At 35.9% G+C, this 25,322-nt stretch overlaps 2 protein-coding genes across 3 annotated transcripts in view; one reads left to right on the forward strand and one right to left on the reverse strand.

Annotated features, from left to right (window-relative positions):
• LOC113237942 (scavenger receptor class B member 1-like) overlaps positions 1-7,383 on the forward strand; it is a 55,689-nt gene extending 48,306 nt beyond the window's left edge. The window contains exons 2-8 of the mRNA XM_026474660.1: positions 2,309-2,512; positions 2,722-2,846; positions 3,672-3,833; positions 4,953-5,059; positions 5,173-5,291; positions 5,976-6,101; positions 6,445-7,383. Of these exons, the coding sequence (XP_026330445.1) occupies positions 2,309-2,512; positions 2,722-2,846; positions 3,672-3,833; positions 4,953-5,059; positions 5,173-5,291; positions 5,976-6,101; positions 6,445-6,795 (1,194 nt within the window). The 3' untranslated portion in view covers positions 6,796-7,383. The remainder of the gene's footprint in view (positions 1-2,308; positions 2,513-2,721; positions 2,847-3,671; positions 3,834-4,952; positions 5,060-5,172; positions 5,292-5,975; positions 6,102-6,444) is intronic.
• Positions 7,384-12,997: 5,614 nt separating this feature from the next.
• LOC113237798 (transmembrane protease serine 12-like) overlaps positions 12,998-25,322 on the reverse strand; it is a 57,985-nt gene continuing 45,660 nt past the window's right edge. Inside the window, exons 2-7 of one of the 2 annotated variants that reach the window (XR_003311065.1) lie at positions 18,076-18,185; positions 17,201-17,307; positions 16,659-16,798; positions 15,566-16,296; positions 14,273-14,552; positions 12,998-14,036 (exon numbers count right to left, since the gene is read on the reverse strand). Coding sequence is in view for 1 of the 2 variants with exons in the window: in XM_026474466.1 (XP_026330251.1) it covers positions 14,391-14,552; positions 15,566-16,296; positions 16,659-16,798; positions 17,201-17,307; positions 18,076-18,185 (1,250 nt within the window). In the remaining variant the exon portion in view is untranslated. Of the gene's footprint in view, positions 14,037-14,151; positions 14,553-15,565; positions 16,297-16,658; positions 16,799-17,200; positions 17,308-18,075; positions 18,186-25,322 lie in introns of those variants that run through there. The other variant, XM_026474466.1, reaches the window with a different exon arrangement.

Genomic DNA, 25,322 nt, shown 5'->3' on the forward strand with positions numbered 1-25,322 from the left:
TATTTTGTTTTAGAAAACAAAGTTCTTGTTGAAAGACCCGATATATAGTAGGTTAAGTTAAGTACCACCAAAAGAATATAGCTTTGCAAAAGATAGTGTCAACTTTCTTCTTAAAGGAGATCCTCTAGTGGGACCTGATACCTTAGAAACATTTGGGGTTTTGTGGGCACAGCAACTCACGATAGTATCGCAATCGGATGAACAATAATTAGAGATGGCTAATATAATAAATAGCTCAAGTTATAACGTTAAATTAAAAAATAATTATAGCAATTATAATTTGAAAGACATAAAGGTGCTAAAATTATAACGAACATTTTTTCACTTTGGATTGGAATACGTTAAGGAAATTAAACCAAATGCCATCTAGCGACATTATTTTACAATATTTCAATGCCATACCATCAATCTCTCCGTGCTTTACTTACGCAGCTAACAAACAAAATCCTTCGTCCTGAGTTATCTCCCTTAAGAGGGAGCAGAGGAAAAATTCCTAATCTTCGATTTGATTTTAGAGGGGTATATCCACTTTAAAGTTAAAAATAAAATATTGTATGAGTAACTACACGATATATTCAAGCATAGACATTAATCAGAAACATAAAACAATAAAGTTTCCTCGATAGATAAAAATCACGAAATGATCTCTAATTTTCACATTTTTTCAATTTGTCCTCGAAATGCTACAGGTTATTAGGGCAAAAATTAGATAAATAATTATATTTATGCATGATCGACAACTGTCACTACGGATTTTTTTTTAATCCCTTTAGTTTTAGAGTTATTCCGCTGAAACGAATTTGGTGCTTTTAATGCGTAAAATTCAACATCTCTGTCGCATGTCACGCGAACTTCAGGCATATATTTGTTTCACAAATTTGGGCGGAGCCAACGTCAAAACTTTTTTGGCATGCTCTCTCTTAATATTTCATAGATAGCACTATAGTCTATGTGAAAATTGCGGCTCTTGTCATTGGTTGAAACAATTATAACGTGAAATACTTTAACATATTATTTGTAGCATTTAACGTGTGGTGCGAAACGCGAAATAGCTGATTGGTTTATTGATGTTAAATTTCATGTTTGAGTACGCTAAGCGCTAATGCTATATTTAGCACTTAGCAAGTATTATAATTGTAGTTATGTTATAAATTATAATTTTGGTTACGTTTTAATACGATTTGGAGCTAATGATCGAACGTTAGCAAAATTTCGTCTGGTGAAGCGATTCATAATAAGATATAATTAAGTACTTGGATTTATTTAATTAGTTTAGCGTTTGTTTAATTAATAAGTCGTTGTAATATTATTATTAATTATTATGAGTGTAATTTACTGTAAATAACCAGTGTAAAGTTTTGTGCAAATTATAAATAGTAAATTATTAAAGTATGAAGGGAAGCTCATTGCTTTATCGTCTATAATCTGTAACCACCATATTATGTAATAGTTACAAAACAAATGAAGTCGGTCGTAACTAACCATAAAAAACGGTAAACTATTCTATAGATAGACCATAGATGCTATACTTAACAAGTTAGCGCACGTCAACTATTTCACGTTTCTTTCCATTCGTTACATTATCATACGGCCTTGAACTGCTAAAAATTATAATTTTAGCACTTAAAATAGCGCACTATAAAAATTTAGCTCATCTCTAACAATAATCAGTTGAGTCCCATTATTATTCATCTACTACAGACAAACATGTTTATTATATATATAGAATATAACAATATATAACAGATCGAGTATTAAATAAAAGACTTTGCTTAAGGTACCAAACCCATAAAAAGCAAAGACATAATTTGAACATCATTAATAAGCATTGACTTACAATTATATGGACGTCGGGTCCGCGCTAAAAAGTGTCCGAACTTATAGGGCGTTAAAATCGTATACAGAGCGTCATTCACGCTTTAGTCTTCGTTTGTTTGACTTACAGCGAAGCAAGCTAAATTAGACAGTACTTCGATGATATTACAATTTAAATCAACGTTTTAGCTTTTTCATATTCCTTTACATGTCACTACGTTTAAATAGGTTGACTTGGGACATTTATTTCGTGGTTTTTGTATTAGACCCGTCGTCCATTTATTTGTAAGTTAACATTGACTATAATAAGCATTAAGGGGAAAATTGAACATTAATTATTTATACATAAGAATAAGTAAAATTGTAAGATGTTTTTCTCAGTAGAGACTGAACATTCTGAGTGCCTAATAAAAATTTAACCCGTTACTGACTGGTTGCTTTCTGCTGCTACAAATTACCTATCAGTATCAAATAATGTATCTGTTGTCCCTAGGCCATCAGTACGGTTTTGGCAGACAAAGCCGGCTATTTAGCCAACGCGGGCGCCTACTACTCCATCACTGCTTTGGGATCCAAACTGTTCAAAAGTATGACCGTGGAAGAGCTGCTGTGGGGATATAACGACCCTTTGGTAAAACTTGCCAATACCTTGTTACCCGGGTGGATTGACTTTAAGAAGATTGGAATTTTAGATCGGGTAAGTAAATAAAATTAGATTAAGTGTACAAAAAACAATCATTGTTTGAATGAAAATTATTTGATATGCAACTGATATTTGATGGTCAATAATTTTGTGATATAGGTTTTAAGCTTCAATCAATGAGATTTCAACAACAAGATATGTTACTTACAACTGAAGGTGGACCGATGATGATTATTGTTAGAATAATTTAACACTTCTTACAGTTCTACGCTGAAAGAAATGAATCGGCTGAAATTGAGCTACGAGACGATAAGAAAAAATATTCCCTCAACAGTTGGCATGGCCATAATGGACTCCTTGAACAAGGATACACTGACTGGAACACCAGGTTAGATCTCCATTAACAAATAAACTCAAACTTCTATGCTACCGCGAGTATCAAAATTACGCAATCATCAATCATTTACGTACCGTGAACTGTGTACTCCCAAATTAGGTTCTTACGACGACAACAAGACGGAAGGGATAGTATTGAAACCCTTCTTATTTTGGGTCCTTTTGTGTGTAACGTTCCTTCTATAGTGTAATACGTCGGATCCATTCTGAAGAATCAGTGATGATGAAGTATAACGACGTGAAGGCAGGCAGCTTCGATGATGTCGTGGTTTGAGTTGGAATCTTCAAATCATGTGGCAGTATTCAATTGTTGCAGTAGTAGTTAGCGAAGTACACGAAGTTCACAGGTTTCAGTGGGTTGGATCGCCATATCATATTAGGTTGGTTGTGCAGTGAGGTACATGAAACAAGAACAATTTTAGATAGTGTGTTTATTCGTTCATGGTGCAAATAGAAATGAAATCACAATTCTATTACAGTATAAAGAATCTTATGCCTACTCAACATTTCCGTCGATATGCTCTTTAGTAGGTCGCTGGATTCAGCGACCTACTAAAGAGGTCACGTTGGTCCGACACACTACAACTCCCCCGAAAACGGTCATAGTTCAGTACCCCAAGTTTCAAAAGCCATTCAGGAAACGTTTTTGTCTTGAATTTACTTATTTAGTAGTCTAAACTTTGAACGCCTTGTGTAATATTGAATAGAGTGTACATCTATGTCAGTCGCTGAGTCGTTAATTTGTCCATTGCTAAAGTTTACTTTGTTTGATTGCGATGATTGCAAATTTGACTGTTCTTTTGTTGTTTGTTTTCAGCATACCTTGCAACCGCATCAAAGGCACATATGAAGGTCTGTTGGTGTCCCCTCACATGTCCAAGGATACTGTCCTACCTATCTTCAAACGACAGGCCTGCAGGATCTACCCATTCGTTTTTGAAAAGGAGTTAAAAGGAAAATTCGGATTTCCTACCTACATGTAAGATTACTCAAAGAAAATTTTGAATTTCAAATTATAATTGGAATTTCGCAACAATAATAGTTTGTAAAATATTTACGCAATTATGTCACTTAATATATAATTCAGGCTTAACAGTCTACTTAAGTGTAGATAAAAAACGGTTTAGTTAACCATTCCCAATTTCTTATCAAAAACTTTCCATGTCACTGGACCACTTTATCTTGCAAATGCGTATCAAGCATGCTACAAAAGTTCATGTGTGAAAAAAACATTAGTTTACATTCAGACTTCGTTACGTTCTTTTCTTAACATCCATCAAAGTTATTATAACTTAAATTTTCCTTATGAAAACAAAACCTTGGTGTTGCTTCAGCAAAAACATGTTTAAATAGTTATTCTCATCTGATCCCCTACAACTGATCCACCGTCAATTTTCAATCCAAGCTGATCCACTTTTTATTTAGCAATTCCCAACAGATCCCCTCATTGATTTGTAAAGGAAGTATAATCAAGACAAAAAGAAGTTTTAAAATAAAAAAAAATATTCAGTCATTGAGCAATTGTGATGAAATGTTATAATTTATCACAGACAATAATTGTTTTTTTGTGACATGTCATTAATACTAACATATTGCAAATCACAAGTAACAAAAACTCACTCTTAAGTAATATTCAAAATATAAGTTTCTCTTTGGACTTTTGAATGTTTTGCTCAAGTTGTTTTTTTGGTATTTTTATAAGAAAATTACAAAGGGTTAAAAACATTGACCGTTAACGTACTGTTAATGTTGTTAATTTCTATAAACTAAATAAAATACAATACATCTCTCAAATATTTCTTGTTGACTGTACCATAGTACTGACCAAAAATAAGTCTGTAAGTACCAGGGTACCAAGTGTGGATAAAATATTAATATTTATTCTTGATCCCAAGCATAGAGGATCCGGTGGGAATAGAAAATAATGTAAAATAAAACGGATCCGCCAGGGTTTTAGGGGAGCAGATGGGAATAACCCTGTAAAATACCTAATATCTTATTGGGCTGGTACTGTAATTGAAATCTTTTTTACGAATACGCTCTCTTTCTTTCTTAACAATGCGATTGTCACGACATTATCTTATGTTTATTTTTTTAGATATGCCCTGGAGCAGAGCGCTTTCAACAACACTAACGAATACGCCTGCAAGTGCAGTAAAAATTGCTTGCCCAATGGGTTTGTTGACGTCAGCAATTGTTATTACGGTTAGTAGTTAGAGAGTTGGTTGGTCTTCCACTTTGTGGTAACAGGACATTAGTAAGTAATTAATAAATGCTTCATATTAAATTTTTTTATAATTTCAATTAATTTGTTATAGGTTTCCCCATCGCGTTGTCAAAACCTCACTTCATGGACACCGATCCAGCTGCGATGGATTCTTTTGAGGGAATGCATCCAGACCCTGAGAAACACGGCACAATTGCAGAATTGGAACCGGTTAGTTTATTTTACTATGGTAATTGCTTTGGAATTGGAATGGAAGGCAGACCTAAATTTAGCATATTTTTGCATCCGTGTTGTTAGGACCACCTATACATATATTCCAACGGAATGATATCTGCTTTAAGACCAATCACATGTTAGTTTAAAAAAATCTTATTAATAAATTAAATCGGTATGGCCAACATTTTGGTGAGAGATGTTTTCTACAATGCCATAGATTACTTAATAGTTACTACATAACAGATATATCACTCTTATACAAAATCCAAAATATTTACGCTATAATAGCCTACTAATCTGACCAACGAAACTCGGGGCTCTCTATGAGGAAAAAGGAACCTAAGCACGCTTTCAGAGAGGTGAAAATAAAGTTGCCCGCGCTGTGCAGTCAGTAATGGGAAACCGAATGCTGGGGTTGTACAAGGATTGTAATGTAAATGAAACACTTGTCTGACAACGGCGATACACTCAGCGGGAGGCATTTATCGCTTAACCTCGAGCGAGTGATGGAGCCCTGGCAGCGCTACTAAATTCTCTAAGAAGGATTCAATCTTAAGTGCAGAATTGACAATATTTTGATTTTAAGTAATAACGGCAAAAAAACTATTGTGATCTGTGTTTACTTCCTTTACAGTAACAAAATACGGTATACTCATAACACTTATATTAATATTCCAGACCCTTGGAATACCTCTAACGGTGTCAACTACGATCCAGGTGAACATTGCAGTGAGAATGAATCCCGGGAACCCTATCGTTAGGCCATTAAAAGACAAACTAGTCCCTATTGCGTGGCTTCAATTGGTAATTATCTTTCAAAATTTAACTATAACCAGCTTTTATTCTAGAATTATCTTTGAAATTCTTCTTTATCTTTTTTAGTTATGATTTGTTAAGATTTGATGATACTGTAAAACGAGTCTCAGGGTCGTATTCCAGAACTCTACTCAATGCTCAAGTCAGGATCTGTGTATGATTTCAAGCACTGAAAATACGACCGTAATGGCAGTGACTTGACTATGATTTCGAGTGCTTTAAACCATACTCAAATCCTGACTTGAGCATTGAGTAGAGTTCTAGAATACGACCCTTAATTCTTTCTCCTTTTGTTGTTTGATCAACTGATTCAACTAACACCTTGTTACAGTATTGCACCGAACCACCAGCAATGATTGTGAACATTCTCCGTCTACGATTCGTCATTGCTCCGCCTCTGCTAATCACTTTCGAAGTCCTTCTCTTTATTGTCGGCCTCATTCTTGGTGTCCAAGGTACTCTTAGAATCCTTAAACCCAAATACAAGTTAATCCAATCAAAGGATGAAGAAATTAGGCCTAAAAGGAAGAAAAGTGTTGAAAGGGGATCGAGCATCATCTTAAACATGGTAGACAATATCGCCTTTAACGACGACGATGAACTAGCTAAACAAGCTGTTTCTTTATTAGCTATTACAGAAGAAGACATGGATATGACTGATTTGCTAAATAGTGACTCGTGAAACGTTTAGACTGCAATGACTAAATATGTTTTTGGTTTTAAATAAAATTTGTTTGCGACATTTACTTTCTAAGCGTTTTAAGTAAAAATTATTTGAGTGAAAGAGAAATAACATCATTATCAGTTGAAAATTGTAGGTAATGTCATTAGTGCCTAGAGAATCGTATAAAGTGCATTTACGTAATTTTTCAGTATTAGCGGCCTATTACATAGAAATACTGAAAATGTAATGTAAAAGCTTACATTTATAATCTCTTGTGGAGAAATCTTCAATGTAATATGAGAGGTTAGTTGGTTACCATTGTTTACATCATTTTCATGATAATATGACTAAGTTTCGGTCGTGGTGCATATAATTTCTATTGTAAAGGCATTATAGAATATATAGAAGGTATTATTAATTAGATAGTAACGGGTAGTTAGAAATTGTTCAATGATTTACAAATGGGGACAACGATTATTGAAAATTTTCTGATATTTCTGTTTAAACGGTCTTCCAACTTGATATTATAAAAAACAGAATAAATTGTGTGTAGACAATGTCTTAAGGTATTTAAAATAATGAAAACTGATTTGCAATAGACACGTTTAATGAACCAGGTAATTTAAAAAAATCACTAACTTCCAAAATCACAATGATACACTTGAACATTGGTGGCATACGATCGAATTTAATAAAGTTTATTTACTAGCTCTTCAATAGCTTAAGAAGTAAAATACAGAAGTGGAATGTTCTATAAAGCCTAATTTTAAGTTTTTTTTATGACAATTAATAAGAGCATATGCCATAAAAATTATGGCTTCTGCTATACCATACAGATACGCACTTTCAGTGGAAAAATACGTCGATTAAATTGTAAAAAACTTGCGCATGACGTTGCAACTTACTTGTATAATATATAGTACAATTTTTAATTAAATATAACAGATTGACTGGTAGTAATGTCAAGTGCAGAAATAATGTGGCCATGTCTATTGTACAGTGACTTGTTTAGTTCAGTTCTGAATAAATCACTGGAACCGAATCACTCAAAAGAAACCTTAAAGATTTTTGTATTAATAGTCTACTAAACAATATTTGATTTACATTTAATCTTTACATACGCCTATCATTTTTCTGTTATCAAATTTATGATTTTTTGAACTCACCAATCAAATTATTGAGAGTCAGTCTGTTATCTCTGTAAATCTTAATAAAAATCCGACTATAAATGCGCCTGAAGCAATCTTTACTTGCCTGACAGATGCCATAGTTAGTAAATAGAAAGAATATTTGCTCAAAGTGTTATTGTTACGATTACTTTTAATTTAGGATATTTTTATTTATTTCATAGTTTAATTCTATAACATTCCTCTCTTGCAGTTCAAAATTGTAGTTGAATATGTAAGTTACTGGTGTTATTTTTAACTAGCGTTAACATTGTTTTAGTAATTTTTATATTAATTGTAGGTTAAAAGTAAAATTCTTACGTTCACATGATGTTTCACAATGTTGAACGTTCACAGACGATTATTTAAGGAGATTGTTTTATATTTTTAACATTATAGGTCGCCTATAAATTTGGTCACGTGAAACCAAATCCAAATCTGGTAATACCTACTTTTATGAGTCAGTTCAGTGTATTATGTGAGTTGTAATTGCATTTTTAATTAGAGATACTGGTCAGGGAGTTAGTTTTTGATAAGATTGATATTTTGTTGTGTTTAAGGGACGATTTCACCTATACGTGCACTAGGTAATTAAGGCAAATTCGCATCCTTGGTGTAATAAGACTGCATCTGAAAAATGACAACTTTTCAATGAGAGAGGTTTAGAGATACTACAAATTAATTATAAAATTTCCCGTCTAATAATTTGTTTAATGTAGTTCATGTTCTTTTTACGCTTTTCATGTGATAAAAGCACTTATGACGTGCGATCATGCAGCTTTATAATGTGTATACGGGAACAAATTACACCTTTCTAATAATTGTAGGTGAAATTACAGGCATATGGACTTGTCAACTTATGTCTCAAGGTGACGGGCACAGTGGCGGTGCCCCTAAGATCTTTGCGATTTAAAGCTCTGAGTGGGCGCTGCAACTGTTACAAATAGGCGTGTCATTTACCACCAGGTGCACGACTTGTTCGTCCCGTCATTTAGTATTATATAATCTCAGTTCAGTTCCTGGAATAACAGTTTGCCAAGTTTTATTGAAATCGGTTACCGGAAATTGCTCGAAACCTGATTCACCTCCTAGTTTGCCACCTTCAGGGGTGTATTTTCTTCAAGTTTAAATGGGACAAGTACCGAGATATCCTCTTTCCAACTAAAAATAGAAACATCAAAATCAATGCACAAATCGGTTATCGCTGAACATACATACAAAAATAATACAGACGATTTGAGAACCTCCTCCTTTTTTGAAGTCGATAAAAAAGAAGTATTCATTTTGAACATCCACAATTTGATTACAGAAAAATTAAAGATGTTGTTTAGCAGATTATTAGTCAAAAGTCTTTTAACGTTTCGTTTTGATATAATTCAGTTTCAGTGAGTTTGCTAAGAACTGAATGAACCAAACGCATAATTACCCAATTAGGCTGCCTTTCCACTAAAGATGTGCGACGTAGCGAGGCGGTGTGCGAGGAAAAATCCACCAATAGAATTACTTTATTTTACTAACCTCGCTTAGCGTAGCTACGGTGGAAAAGAGTTACGGAGCTAAGTATTTGAGCGGGGAATGTGTGCAAGGAGTGCGGGCGAGGAATGTGTGCAAAACGGTGTAGGAAACTAGAGCTACTGAAAGTATAACACTAACTGACACTGACTTATCGCCACCGCTCTCCCCAACACAACGAAACCCACCCGCGCTTGCTGAAAAGAGTCCATATCGCATCCTCGCACTACCTCGCTATCTCGCACTACCTCGCTATCTCGCACTACCTCGCTACCTCGCACATCTCTGGTGGAAAGGCAGCGTTAGACGGGACTATATTATTTTTCAAAGCGATATTAGTAGCTATCGGTTTGTTATCTCTAATTAAAAATTCGACTAAGGCGAGCGCACTTGGATTTTTTCAAAGACAGTATTAAATACTAAGTTTAAATTCGCAATAGCAACTTAATTTACGAATTTTGAATAAAATTTTTGCTATTGAAAAATCAAACAAATGTGATATTATTTTAAGAGCAACCATTAACTATTATACTGTTAGGATATATTTTTTGTAAATATTGTACAGACTGAGGGGTATGTTTGTGAAATAAATGTTTATGCCTTTTAAGTACTTTTGTTTTCTTAAGAATGCCCTCTGTGACGTCTGGTATTATTATATTTGACGCGAGCGTAGATTTTAGGAGGTGAGGAGCGGGGGGCAGCCCTTTGTGTCTCGCAATCCGCTTAAGGTTCATAAAATGAGAACTGGTGGACCAAATTTGCCACAGATCCGAAGTTGACAAGCGCCCGATGGCGAATAACGGGCCAGCGAACGGTGCGGCGCGTCTTTAACCCACTGGGAAATATTGGAATAAATGTGCAATTTAATGACTATAGAACTTCAGTTGAAAACCAAAATTTAAGTAGGTACTCTGTAGTACGAGGAATATCACCATGTAAAAATTATGTGCTAAGTTAGATTACGAGTAGTAGATGGCATTGATCACTTTGAAGCTATTTCTGAAACGCGGTGTTAAAATTTTCCCTCGGCACTATAAGTAGTTAAGCAAAGTATGTATTGATAACTTCTCTCCTATAGCACGCCCTTCCAGCGGAAGTCTTCAGTAGCGCCCTGAGCCGAGGTCCGTGCCCACTTGGGCGCCCTTAGGCCCGCTACTTAGTTTTAAGTGTAGTCTGTAATTTATTTTACGGCCTATGAGCCTTCAGCTCGCCCTTTTCATCCGGTGGCGCAGTGAAGGGCATCAGCGGCCAACTGCAAAGTGTCCTTCAAAAAGAAAAGTATTGTTGATTCGGAATTCAATGTGTGTACTGCTCACTCTGGACCACATTAGATATTTACTGCGTAGAGGCTGTGTACGGAACCTGCCGGACTTCCCGTTACCCCTTTTATGTACTATCATCATTGACTTACAAAACTATCATCAATAAAATTCCGCTTACTTGTATATTAAGCGCGTGTTTTTATTTCGCTGACGAAACGAGCCTTTGCCTCGTCCTTCTGGACCCCGTTACAAGCATTATTTTAGCCTGTTCTTGGGATTTTATGATTGGACAAAGTACATCCTATCGTGTAATGAATTACACACCGTTACATACCATTGCACATTCTTCAGATAGTATCATAAGGTATATCGTATATTTTTTGTAAGATCCCTATTTAATAATAAATACCTAGAATATTTGATCTAGCAAAACTGTTTTTCTCGCTTCTCCTCCGGTAACTCGCCTTAGGGCGCGTTCCCATTATGTCGTAAAGTTTTATTTATCTAGCCTGTTCCCATGTCACGATTATCTGTAGTGACTGTGTTGTGGACTTTTTTATCGTTGAAAGACAGTCATGCCTAGCTGTTCCCACTGGATCGTGACGACAATTTATCGTTTCACGGCAGCCGCCTTATCGCTTGCAGATATGAGACAACGATAAATAAAACATGACGACAATAGTAGCTGCGATTAACTGTCGTCACATATTTATCGTAACGTTTAATTTACCGCTGGACAACTGTCGTTCTAGCTCTTCCCATCGTCTTAACAGTCTGTCGTTGTAACGTCAAAAAACTCATGAATTACAGTTAATTGTGTTGTAGCTATATGTAAACTTCATTTAAATGTATACACAAGCAACGACAATTTAAACTGCACGACTATCTGTCGTCACGACATAACTAATAACATAAGTCGACATTGATTGCTTTAGTAATACAGTATATCCTTAGTCTTGGACGAGCTACTTGTGACAGAGTTCGTCCAGGGAAGTACTGCCACCTTTAATGTGAGCATTGCTATGTTCCGGTTTTGGTCAAATTACAGGCACATGGGATTTGTCAAATTTCGTCTCAGGGTGACGGGCGCAGTGGCAGTGCACCTCAGATCTTTGCGATTTAAAGATCTGAGTAGCTTTGCAACTGCTATGGGCAGGCGTGTCGCTTGCCACCAGACACACGACTTGTTCGTGTCATCATTTTGATATCATAATAAAAATTAGATGCGTGACAATGACTGACAATGATGAACAAATGACTGATGACAATGACAATAATGTCGTAGCTTGTAGCTTGTTTGCGATTCCAAATGTAGACTTATTCCTAAATCCTCCATTTTAATTTGTCAACAAATTTACGTTCGTAATCCCCGACTATACCTTGCGATCGATAATGAAAACAAACATTATATATATCGAGTTCTTAGGTTTTCGCGATTGTTACACATAGGAATGAAACTATTTTTCCGGATTTAAATCGCGTATATTTGTTTTTTCAAACAAACAAACAAAGGTTTGTTTGAAAAAACAAATATACGCGATTTAAATCCGGAAAAATAGTTTCATTCCTAAACATTATATATACAAATTACAAATCGTAATTTTGTTTCACCAATATGTTGATTAAATCTTCAAGTAATTACTTCATGAGGAACAATAATTACTCCAGCTTATTATCCAAGATAAAATCACAGGGAAACGAAATGTCGGAAGAAAGCGGTATTCTTGTTTAAAGAATTTGATGGAATGGCTCGGCTGGAGAAACACGTTGTTCTCAAAGCGGCAGCCTCTTAAGTCAGGATTATTATGATGTTGTCCAGCCTCCGATAGGCTAGGAACCCTTAAAATTAAGAAGCTGAGCGCCATGCAGCCCTCACCGACATCATCCTTCAGGCCTCAGCCACGGTTTACGTGCCCGTTATACTCGAGTCAAGCAGCATGTTGCGAGCTAATGGCCCGGACGGTATGACACTCATCCCTTGAGGTATGGGTCGAGCACTGGTGTGGGTCACCTCGTGTGCCGACACACTTGCCCTATCCCATCTCCAGCAAGAATACTAGAGCAGGTACTGAGTCAACTATTCTCATTTCTTCTTCTCTAGCTTTAAGACAATTCAAGTTAAGGCACTGGACTAAAAAAAAATTACATTATGTATTTATCCTTTATATGTTCAATTGCATAATCAAAATTTACTATGAAATATGGTACTTAAAATAATATTTAAAATTAAGAATAATTTAAAAGTAATCACAGTTATTTTGAGTGGCCTTTTTGGGTTAAAAATCTTAACAGTATTGAGATTGAAGAGATTCCAGTACACAAAATCAACGAAAAACAAACAAACAAATATATTAAAAAACACTTTAGTAAAAACACAGAAAAGCTTTAACTTTGACACGTTTTTAATTGTAGATTGTATTAATAAATAACTACAAACTTAAACTTAGGCAGGTAACTTAAGTGATATTAAGTATACTGTACATTAAAGACTAGAAGTAGTATTTATTTACAGTTGGTAATCAAACATTAGGTACAAAATCATATTTACAATATATCTTCAGTACAAGTGTCAATGAAGGTATAATTAATCTTTGAAGTTTACTGTATCCTTCTTAAGGTACGTCTTCTTATGTACGATGTTAACAAAAGTTAGTCGAAACTGTGAAACTAGAGACCATGCCTGGAGGTACGCCCAAAGCAAAACTAAGACGTTTCATCTCTTTAATGCCGGTCAGTTTAAAACACCATTCAAAGTTAGATAGTTCTGTGGAACTGAAAGCTTTTAAGCTACGATATTTTCTAAAAGACATCAGTTTGTTTCCTTGAGGTACTCCAGTGCTTAGAAGTATGCTTATTTTTCTGTCTATTGAGGTCAATTTAAAAACATGAAATAGTAATAATTAAATAGACACTAGTAGCTATGAATAGTAGTAGCTCTGAGGGACACCGGTTGGTAATCAAAGGATAGGTCGACAATTGTGCCTATTGCTTTAGTTTTAAATTTAAGTACGTTTGTGGATGTTTAGTAACTTTATATCTCTGGCTAACGGTAAAAGAAAACATCGCAATGAAACCTGCATGTCGTGTAAAATCCCCAATTTCGCCTTCGTGGCGGACTATAGCCTAAACCCTCTCCTGCCCGGTGGGACGTTTGACAGGTTGATGATGGTGTTGATGATGAATCTCCTAAAGCGTTTGATAAGTTATGATATTTTACTAATCTAACATTTGCCAATATCGAATAACACTTATGCAGTATATTTTATGATGTCAATGAAGACGATGGTGTTAATCGACTTTGAATTTCTTTACTTGCGTACATTGACTTACAATTATATGGACGTCGGGTCCGCGCTAAAAAGTGTCCGCACTTGTAAGGCGCTAAAATCGTATACAGAGCGCCAAACTCCGCTTTAGTCTTCATTTGTTCGACTGACAGCGCGATACTGCGATGACATTACAATTTAAATTTCGAATAGGTTGACTTGGGACATTTTTTTCGTGGTTTTTGTATTAGACCCGTCGTCCATTTATTTGTAAGTCAATGCTTGCGTATCATATTTTCGACGTAAGGCACAGTACTACAGTTTTATAAGTTATTTACTTGACGTTTAAAATATCACACACTCCTTTCTAAATGTTCAGTTCATTTCTAACTTCATTAGGGTTTTCACTAGCTAGCGTAAACGTGAGCGTAAATCCATGACACGTAGTGAGCTACGTTGGTATACACATCAGGGACGCCTCTTCTGGCGCATCCTGAGCCAAATGAGGTGAGGCCTTTGAGAAGCCATCTACCGCTCGAACGGCACTGTAGAGGACCACCGCTGTCCCCCTGTGAACAAAAAATAGACTGACTTCAGTGAGTCCAAAGTATTAGTTTAATTATCCGAAGAGTATGGATTGACAACATTAACGACTTTATGTATGGCATTGGAGCGCATCTGTCAAATCAATGGTTAGGTGTCAGTGATAATAAATCAGTTGATGCTATTATCAATTATGAGTGACTTTGTGATAGCAAAAATAGTTCGAAATTACGTAGTTATAGTATCAATGATACAAAAACCAATGATAATGTTCCGACAGTTGAAGATGTAGCTAAACTAGGTTCTCATTGCAATGTAAGACTATAATTTAATAACAAAATCTTTTTAATAGGATATGTGAATGTGTAAATAATAAAATTATATAATAAGAAAGGGATAGTGACTGCCATTAAAAAAATAACAATCAAATAACATCTCCTCTCACGTGACTCACAAAAGTTTATCAATATTGCAATCGCAAATCGGAATTGGAACAAGACAACTTAAATTGCTCCATCAAATTTATGCCTTGGCTATCTAAAATCAGACGTTCAAGATCGAAGATAAGTTTTGGTATGTTGATTAGTTAATTTCAAATGCATACCGACTAATTGTCGGTGACTTTGTTTTGTTTTTAATTCCTAATTTGGAAAGTTCAATCGACGCTTTCGTTGTTTAAAACAATGGCTCATGTATTTAAACCATTTTTTATACATATCACTATACAGATGTATTAAAATTATAAATAATGAACATAACACGTGTTAGTTACAAAATAACTGAATATTATCGTGTTCTCAGGAATAAGACACGGTTGCATTCTAAAAGCCAGTTTGTATAAAAAAAACTCAGACCTGAATAGCTAGTCCAATGACACATTTTTATACTAGTTTTCAACGACTTCCTTACATCAGTTTCAGGTCGAAGGTCTAAGAATGCACTTAAACGGTTTATGTGACAACTGTAATTGCCTCTTTTTGCGTTATGACTTTTTCATTGACGCTAAAGTTTTTGCAATTTATGATGGTAACAAACTTACCACACACGCTCCTGTGCTTCCATCCGTACTGCCAGCACACAAATGGCCTTCGTTTAGCGGTAGCGTCAACGAATATCTATCTCTGCACAGTTGTAAAGGCAGCACCGGAACTTCAGCCTCCAACAAAACATCAGTCAGAGTCCCATTCGTCTGCTCTCTCCCCCAACCGGTCGCATAACACTCATCTCTAAAGTCTATTCTATTATTTCCATCTATAAAAGGATCAATCTCTTCACCAAACATAAGTTTCTTGTCACTCCTATCATTATTACTCACTCGACGTCTGTCTTTACCTATTTTAGTTTTTATAAGTTTAACAACGCTATCTAAAGTGGCACTATCGTAAACTATTTCTAAGTTTTTCTTATCCGCTTCTGTTCTTTGTATATCGTCTGTCTTTCGTTCTGTTAATTTATGTGAGTCGTTGGCTACTCTTACGTTGTATCTCATGTTTTTATGTTTCTTGTTAAAAAAACCTGAGAAAATAGTTTTTGTCAAATTGCTAAGCGTTTCCAAATATTTCATAGCGGTATCTGGGTTTGGTTTAGGCGGCTTAACAGCTTTTCGTTTTGGTTCTAGACTGAGCTCCGGTCTTGTTTCTGGTCTCATGTAGAAGGTGGATGACTTTTCAGTGTTGAAGTTGGTAACCGGGGGCTCGAAGGGGGGTAGACAGATAGTCCTAATTCTGCTTCCTGCGCTAACGTCTGCTGGTTTCGTTAGCTTCATGAGGGCTGAAATAACAGAATAATTCCATAGGTATACCTATTATATAGAGCAAACGTTAATCTCAAAATCGATATTAAAAGTTTATCCTTAACACGAATTTGATTTTATTATGAACTTTCTAATGTAATCTATAGGGTTAAAAAAGAAATATAATGTCAGGAAGCCAATCGGTAGCACGTGATTGTTTTAGTTTTTCGACATTGAAACTGACCGAAATTTTCTGCAGTAAATCGTCACAAAATTAAATCATCTCAGACTTGTATTTCAAAGCAGAATTTTATAGTAACATTTGTATCCCAAAATACCAGGGAGGTTTCAACTACCTTTTCAGAAAAGGTATTGGTTCTAGGACAAAGAATTTACGAACCTATGTCATGCTGGTAGTTGTGAAATCGATGATGCAGCACAATTCTCTCAATGGGCACATAGGATCCTTTTTGCTCTGCTCGATCCCACTCTCCGAGCACTGCCGTCCAGAGAGCTGGTACTGGCAGGTTGAAGAGTTCACTGAAATTTAAACGACAAATTGTATGGATATAATTTAGTATTTCGAACAAAACGAATCCTGTAAGAATAACATCTATAGTTGCACTGCATTCGCAGGCCATGTATTTTTTATTCGCATGGTTGTCATGGTTGTCAGCATCAGTATAATTTTTTACGAATGTTATACACTTATAATTGTACACAAAAAAAATTATGTAATTATTCATAGCTGAGTAAAGGAATTACCGGATGAATTATAAATGAATAATATTATGAAATAATCAAAATAATATGAAAAATATACGAAAATGTTAAAAATTACGTCAATGTTAAAAATCAATCATTACATAAATAAAAAAGAAAGAAGAATAAAAAAAAAGATTATATACAACTAAATGATATAAATAAATGATGTTTACTAACTTATGGATGCAGTGTGCGGTGGTGAGAAGCCACATTGGATGCACGAGCACGCCACCGCACCAATGTCCTATCAGACCATAGCTAGGATGCAGAAGCTGCAATGACACCTGGAATCGTGTAGAACAATGTCAAAATTATTTAATGTTCCTTCCTGTCCATTCTACTCTGCTCAATGGCAAGCTCGTCAATGTTCTTTCCTTTCTTTATCAAGCACCTCTCCACTGCTTCCATGATTTTAAAGGCTTTTTATTCTTGTTCTCCGGAGTCCGGATAGTTATCAAATAATAAAGATTACTTATTTCATAGGTAAGCAAATTACACTTGAAATCGTCGTACTGATTAAACTCTACAGCTCATTCGTAAGGCAGATTCTTTTGAGTATAATGAGCAAGAAATTCTAGGGGTTGTACTTTGTAAATATACATTTGAATACATTTATAATTACAATATTTAATTTAAACATCTTAGATCTAGACTACCTGCAAGAGCTAAACGGGTGAATACCACGGATTTTTGTCATCCAAAGAGAACTTCAGGCGGCTACGGGATTTCGCGTGGAAATGGCACAATTGTCGGAGATCTTTGCGACCTTTCGGCGGACACCGAAGGCGTAACTGTATCGTGTACGCCCCAGAAGAGAGAGGTTGTATTAGGGATACAGGAGTTAGAAAAATATTTGTACTTTGTTTTGGCCCGTATAACCAAGAAGGCTGATAGGGAAGGTTGGTAGGTTAAGCCTATAACACAGTCCCACAAAACCTTATTTGCAATTGACGAATACAATAAACCTCGCTGTCACATTTCATTCACATTATTTATACCTTTTATAGTTTCATGTTTAGGTTGGTCTTGGGTTTTAGGAAAATTAGTTTTACCTGCCATGGCCAAGCTCCTCGTTTGGATTCTCGGCCCTTGATGATGCGGAGCTGTCCAGCGTTCCTTTCTCGTGGCTGCCGCGTGTGTCTCCGAAGGGGTACACCGCATTCTGGCAACAATTATAACATATTTAACTGATGGAGATGAAACTCAAAGGATTTCAAATGACGAGATGACCAAGTCGTCAGCCTGGTGGTATGCGACATGCCTATCCCTAATAGCTGCATTTTCATTAAGAGCTTTTAATCGTAAAGGGTCCTACCATAGACCACATAATTTCTTCCGTGGTTACTACGGATACTACTTCCGTGGGTACCCGTCACTTAAGTCGCAAAATTGACAAGTCCCAAATTCCCACATTCCGGCTTGGTGGCAGAAATATGTATAAATCAAGCAAATCAAATTAACTCATTTGTTGTGTACGTACATCTATAAGGTCTTATATAACATTGTTGTGTTAGTACGCACTGCCAATTTTATGGCATGCAATTTGCTTAATGAAATTAATTTAACAGTATAGTTTTAATTACAAAATGTCAAATCTTAATAATATCGTACATGTCATGATTTCGTCGTAGTTAATTATACATATAATATTCTACGTTATTGTACTTTTAAATAATCGCTGACTTTGTAATATGCTTTCCTGGTCAATAAATTAAAAACACACTTTTTAAAATTGATAATGTCATTTGTATCAAGAATGTGACAAAGTCAAAGTCAAAGATTATTTATTCCACAGGTAAAATAAATTTACACTTGAAAACGTCACATTTAAGCTACTGCTCGTGCACTACGCTGACCTCCCTGAGAAGAACGAGCAAAAAACTCTAGGGATTGCTCTTTTCAAATAAACTTAAATGCTATGGAATACACTTTGAATCAAATTTTTGTGGATTCTGGAGCCGTGTCGTCTTTCAGTACATCTTTATCTAACACGTAGTCTTCAATTTTGTAATATGATTTATCGATCAAAATATTTTTAATGTAGTTTTTAAACTTAGGAAATGATAAACTTAATATATGCTCCGGACTCTTATTGTAAAAACGTATACAGTTCCCCATAAAAGAGTTGTTTACCTTTGTTAAGCGAACTCGTGGTACCATGTGTATAGACTTAGCTAGAGCTAAGTACACCTTAGAAGAATAATATTACGGACATCTTCTTTCTTATTGAAATTATGTATATTTTTACGGGCATATAAAATATTTGAGTAAATGTACTGTGATGCCACAGTCATGATACCAGTCTCCTTAAACTTTTCTCTGAGAGAAACCCGAGAGCCTAGACGGTACACAGAACGAATCGCTCGTTTTTGACAATACAAATATGGTTTGAATGTCTGCCGCTTTACCCCACATGAGAATCCCGTAGGACATTATACTAAAGAAGTAACTAAAGTAACTAGTCTAGCAGTACTAACATCGGTAAGCTCACGTATTCTGCGGACTGCGTACGCAGCGGAGCTTAATCTGCTGGCCAGGGAAGATATATGTGGAAACCATTGAAGTTTACTATATAAGGTCACTCCCAAGAAGACTGCTTTATTAACAAGGTCTAACTTTTCTCCGTTTATTTCTATGCTTGGACTAGTCGATTTTACGTAAGGTAATTCAAATTTAACACATTTTGTCTTCTTGGCATTAAGCAATAAATTGTTAGCATTAAATCAATAAACTACCTTAGAGAGGGTATCATTATTATGGTCACAGTTAATGTCATGCCTGTCTGTTTTAAAAATTAAGGATGTGTCATCAGCAAACAACACTATTTCGCAATGGTCCTTAATAAAGAATGGCAGACCATTAATATACATCAGAAATAAGAAAGGTCCAAGTATTGAACCCTGCGGAAGACCCATTTTTACCGGAGAACCCAAAGAAGTCACTCCATTTATGTCTACTTTCTGAATTCTACCATTGAGATATGTGGAAACAAGTTTCGACGCCTTGCCATTTACACCGTAATGTTCCAGCTTCCTAATAAGAGTAATATGTTCAACGCAATCAAATGCCTTTGAGAGGTCACAGAAAACACCAATAGCGTTCTGGGACCTTTCCCAAGCATCAAAGATGTGTTTTAGTAACGCTACCCCCGCATCGCTAGTCGATGTACCACTAGTAAACAAGTATTGTTCACTATGAAAAATATTATTCCTACCGAAATAGGACAGTAATTGAGTTAGCATAACCTTTTTGAATGTTTTACTTAAAGCTGGTAAAATTGAAATGGGCATATAGTTGCTAGGATCAACTTTCCTATAAATAAGGAAATAACCTTGCTGTATTTCATTAAATCGGGATAAACACCTTCGTCAACGCACCTATTGACTTGTCCTACCTAGTGTACTGTTGTAACTACTGTGTGTACAGCTTATTGTACACACGCCAGCACATCAAGCTACAGATTTACGTATCTTGTTCCGTTGCACTTGAGGCGATTTTCGAACAAAAATGTATAGTCTGATGTGCCGTTGTCCGTACAATTTTGGCACCATCGCACAAATATTTGCATGAAAGAGGGTACTCTTACAGGAAAACCAGTTTAGATTTGTCCGAACAAAAAGGACTGTTTCAAATATATGTCGAAGGAACTGGTAACAATCTCAGCTATTGAAAGTGTAGTATACAACTGTCCATACGGCACAATCCGCAAAATTGCAAAGATCTGAGGAGCACTGCCACTGCGCCCATCACCCTGAGACATAAGTTGACAAGTCCAATGTGCCTGTAATTTCACCAACACCCTTACCCATCTAAACCGGAACGCAGTAATGCTAACATTACTGCTTGGCGGTAGAAATAGGTAAGATGGCAGTACTTACCTGGACGAACTCTTTCACAGGTAAATACTTAGTTAGACACCAGGTGAATGGTGCTCTTGCCTGGCATATTATAATTTCCATTATAATTATAGAAAAAAAGTTAAACATAAGCAAACAGTCGTTTATGTGTCGTATAATATCGGCATATTGCAATTAGTAGTGATTAACAGGTATATAACAAATGAACATTGGTCAATTGATTAGTTATCGAGTCGCTAAAATTACGTTTTAGGGTTCCGAAACACAATTTGCTGCGCATGCATTTATTAGCCGAAAAAAATGAGCGAGATGACAGTTTCCCCACCCCTGGAAGATTGTATGTGTATCGTACTATACTTTTATAGAGCTATATTGATTTTATTAACCATCTTCGAAAAAGGAGGAGGTTCTCAATTCGACTGTATGTTTTTTTTGTTTTTTTTTCTTTTTTTTATTTGTATGTTACGCGATAACTCCGGTATTTGTGAACTCCGGTTTCATGATTCTTTTTTTGTTGGAAAGGGGGTACGTCCATAGTGGTCCCATTACATTTTGAAGAAAATCATCCACTTTTAAGGGTGGCTATTCACGTATGAAGATTCATTTTTATAAATAGCGCCTAAATATTACTAAGGAGCAATTATTTTAATGGTTGACTTTGCTGTTTCTCCAATCCAAGGCGTTTTTCTCTCCATATACTTTGAGTAGTGAGAACCGATTTTTGTAATCTCCAGTGGCAAGTCCTGTATAGTGGCGAATTTAAGGATATTTCAATAAAATTTAGTAAATAGACGTAATTCAACGTACTTTTGAGCTCGGTTTTTTTAGTACTCTGTACTGAGATTATTGAATACCATGATGTATAACTCTCATTATATTTATTTTAGTGAAATCACTCCACCATATTGAGTCCAATCATCATTAATCAAAAAATGCAATACTTTCTGGACTCTTGTTTTTAATCTTAAAAAGACTTATAGTTTATTATAATGAATCGTCGGATTCTTCTCCATATGAACGGGAATCATCATTTGAATACTCATTAATATTAATTATTAATTCTTGAATACACAAAGTGTCAAACGCATCATCACGATCTCAATCAGACAATATCTTCTTTTTGGAACCCGCTCACATTCACGATTAATACTTCTTCATAACCGCTCACGCGATGCATGCAGCCGTAGACTCATACCACACCTAGAGGTGTCGGTGATGATTTTATACCGATTTATCGGATATCGAAGTTATAACAGGTAAAAGAACTAATATTAATTGCTATTTCGGTAACTACTCTAGCAAACCATAAAGTTTTTAATGCCTGGGTCTGTCATTTAAAAAAATAAACAACTTTAAAAATACGTCACGACAATCGGGTGTGTTATTGTTTGGGCTGGTGATGTCGGTGTTTATTTATTGAAAACATACCGTAAGTAGCGTTTTTTAAGTTTACCCTGAATATAAATGTTTATAAACTATACTTTAAGGAGTAATTTCATGGTAAACGTTAGAACCACTCAAACGGAATATTATCATATTTATCCAAGTACATCAAAAATTTCATTAGTGCTTTTTAAGTGCAGGATTTGCGGTGTATTACTGCATTTTGTTCGAGATGTTTTTATTGGTAGTATGGAGGGTATTTATTTAGCAATGCAGAATAATAATTTTTATTTATAAAAACTTGCATTTAAACGCACACACTAACGCACACACTCAACATAGCCCCGCACTAGGGAAAACCCTGTGTCGCGGGTGCCATGGACACACACATAGACAACCACAAATTACACCCAAACTCACGAGAGAAATAATTGTAGGCCATACAACTATTTCTCCCGGCCCGGGAATCGAACCTGGGACCTCTGCGTGGCAGTCCGGCATGGTAACCGTTCGGCCACGGAGGCAGTTTCAGCAACTGAATCCTTTTGTAATTTGCGAAAGCAAATTGCCGCTATTTTACGGTAGGAGGAGCGCATCGCGTGAGCGGATAAATAAAATCGATTGCTGTCAAGATTTTAAAAGCATTAGGACTATTTAGGACAGCACTAATTGATTAGAATTCGAGCTGTCAAAAGGAAAATAAATGGTTGGATGAAGTATACTGCCTTTGAGATATCATGAAAAACCATAACCCAGTTTTAGAATATTGAAATTGTTTAATAATATTTCAGCTTTGCGTCGTTAAGTCGAACACGTTAACTAATTTTAACTGTATTTAAAAAAAATATTTTGCTACTTAAAACGGATATTTGACCATTTGTCGCTTATCCGGATTTTAGTTAGTGGAGTAATTATTAATACAAACATCAAACGCAAAAAAAAAATCCTTAGACCTGACGAAACCCAAACCTGTCTCGTAATGCCAATAATAGTTGCCCTTACTATAACAAAGAGATGTAACGAACAAGTCATACGCCTGATGAAGAGCGACACGCCAGTCCATAACATTTGCATTGCCGAGAGCTTTCAATCGCACAGATCTGAGTGGCCCACCACCAACGCTCTTACCATTTAACAACGAAACGCAGTAATGTGAGCATTACTGCTTATATATATATATATATATATATATATAAGCAACACGCCATATTCAGCGTACATGCATATAATGCACTGAAAGTGTAGTACAAGAACATCCTGAAGATGCTGTTTGGATTGCCACGGCACTGCAGTTCGGTACTTCCTTGGACGAATTCTTACTGCTACTGAAATATCCATTGTAATATACAAAAATTTTTAAGTCATACGACTTATGCCATTCTTCTATGTGAGGTGATATTTAGTACGGAACCCTCTTCACGCGGATTCAATCCATAATTTACAATGGCTACACTCGTGACGCAATTAACATAATGCGGAACGCCTGCGCCCACGCCGCTTATTACTGTTTATCACGCGACTTCACGTATTATCGGATGCCAGTTTGTGTTTATAATTGAGATTTAACATACATTCAAATTTGATACCGACACATTTAACGGAATAAAATCACCAAAATGATAATAAATAAACAATAAATATTAGACAATACCACATACAAGTAACTAATAATAATAACACACACACCCAACATAGCCCCGCACTAGCGAATCCCTGTGTCGCGGGTGCCATGAACACATATAGATAACTACAAATTACACCCAAACTCACGAGAGAAATAAATGTAGGTCATACAAATATTTCTCCCGGCCCGGGAATCGAATGATAACCGTTCGGCCACGGAAGCAGTTAACTAAAGCACTTGTTTTATATCTGTCTGACCGGTTATAGTGTCTGCGACGGAACGAGCACGCCCAGAAGATGCCTATTCAGTCGCACCTTAAAGACACTCGGGCTGTATGCGCTCTGAAAGAAATTCCATTCCTGGGCTTCTTCTTATCTTATCGGTGGCCTACATATTAGCAAAGTCAAAGTCAAAGATTATTTATTCCATAGGTAGAATAAATTTACACTTGAAAACGTCACATTTAAGCTACTGCTCGTTCACTACGCTGACCTCCCTAAGACGAACGAGCAAGAAACTCTAGGGATTGCTCTTTTCAAATAAACTTAATTGCTATGGAATACACTTTGAATCAAATTTGTGTGGATTCTGGAGCCGTGTCGTCTTTCCATACATCTTTATCTAACACGTAGTCTTCAATTTTGTAATATGATTTTTCGATCAAAATATTTTTAATGTAGTTTTTAAACTTAGGAAATGATAATCTTAATATATGCTCCGGAATCTTATTGTAAAAACGTATACAGTTCCCCATAAAAGAGTTGTTTACCTTGGTTAAACGAACTCGTGGTACCATGAGTTTGGATTTAGCTCTAAGGTTAATATTATGGATATCTTCTTTCTTATTGAAATTATGTATATTTTTACGGGCATATAAAATATTTGAGTAAATGTACTGTGATGCCACAGTCATGATACGTCTCCTTAAACTTTTCTCTGAGAGAAACCCGAGAGCCTAGACGGTACAGAGAACGAATCGCTCGTTTTTGCAATACAAATATGGTTTGAATATCTGCCGCTTTACCCCACATGAGAATCCCGTAGGACATTATACTATGGAAGCAACTAAAGTAAACTAGTCTAGCAGTACTAACATCGGCAAGCTCACGTATTCTGCGGACTGCTTATGCAGCGGAGCTTAATCTGTCACGCCAACTGTGTCACTAGCAGTCGCAATTAAATCCTCAGCTTGAAGTATCAGGACATGCAGGGCACGATGTGAGGTTGGGCTTCATTTGAATCGCATCGCACAAACAATCCAGGTTAGAACTATCCGAAAATCCCCACCTGAACAAATTGGCCTTACCGATCAACCTGAGTCTGAAACCTATTTAAAGGCTTCGAGATCAGCCATTCTTGTCCAGGAAGAAGACTCAGAAGCGACTCAGAAGAATCAGAAGGCGGGGCAAAGGTACTCTTTCGCGCCAAAATTCCT

The sequence above is a fragment of the Hyposmocoma kahamanoa genome, unplaced genomic scaffold, assembly GCF_003589595.1.
Source record: "Hyposmocoma kahamanoa isolate Upper Pololo Valley unplaced genomic scaffold, ASM358959v1 94, whole genome shotgun sequence".
NCBI lineage: Eukaryota > Metazoa > Arthropoda > Insecta > Lepidoptera > Cosmopterigidae > Hyposmocoma > Hyposmocoma kahamanoa.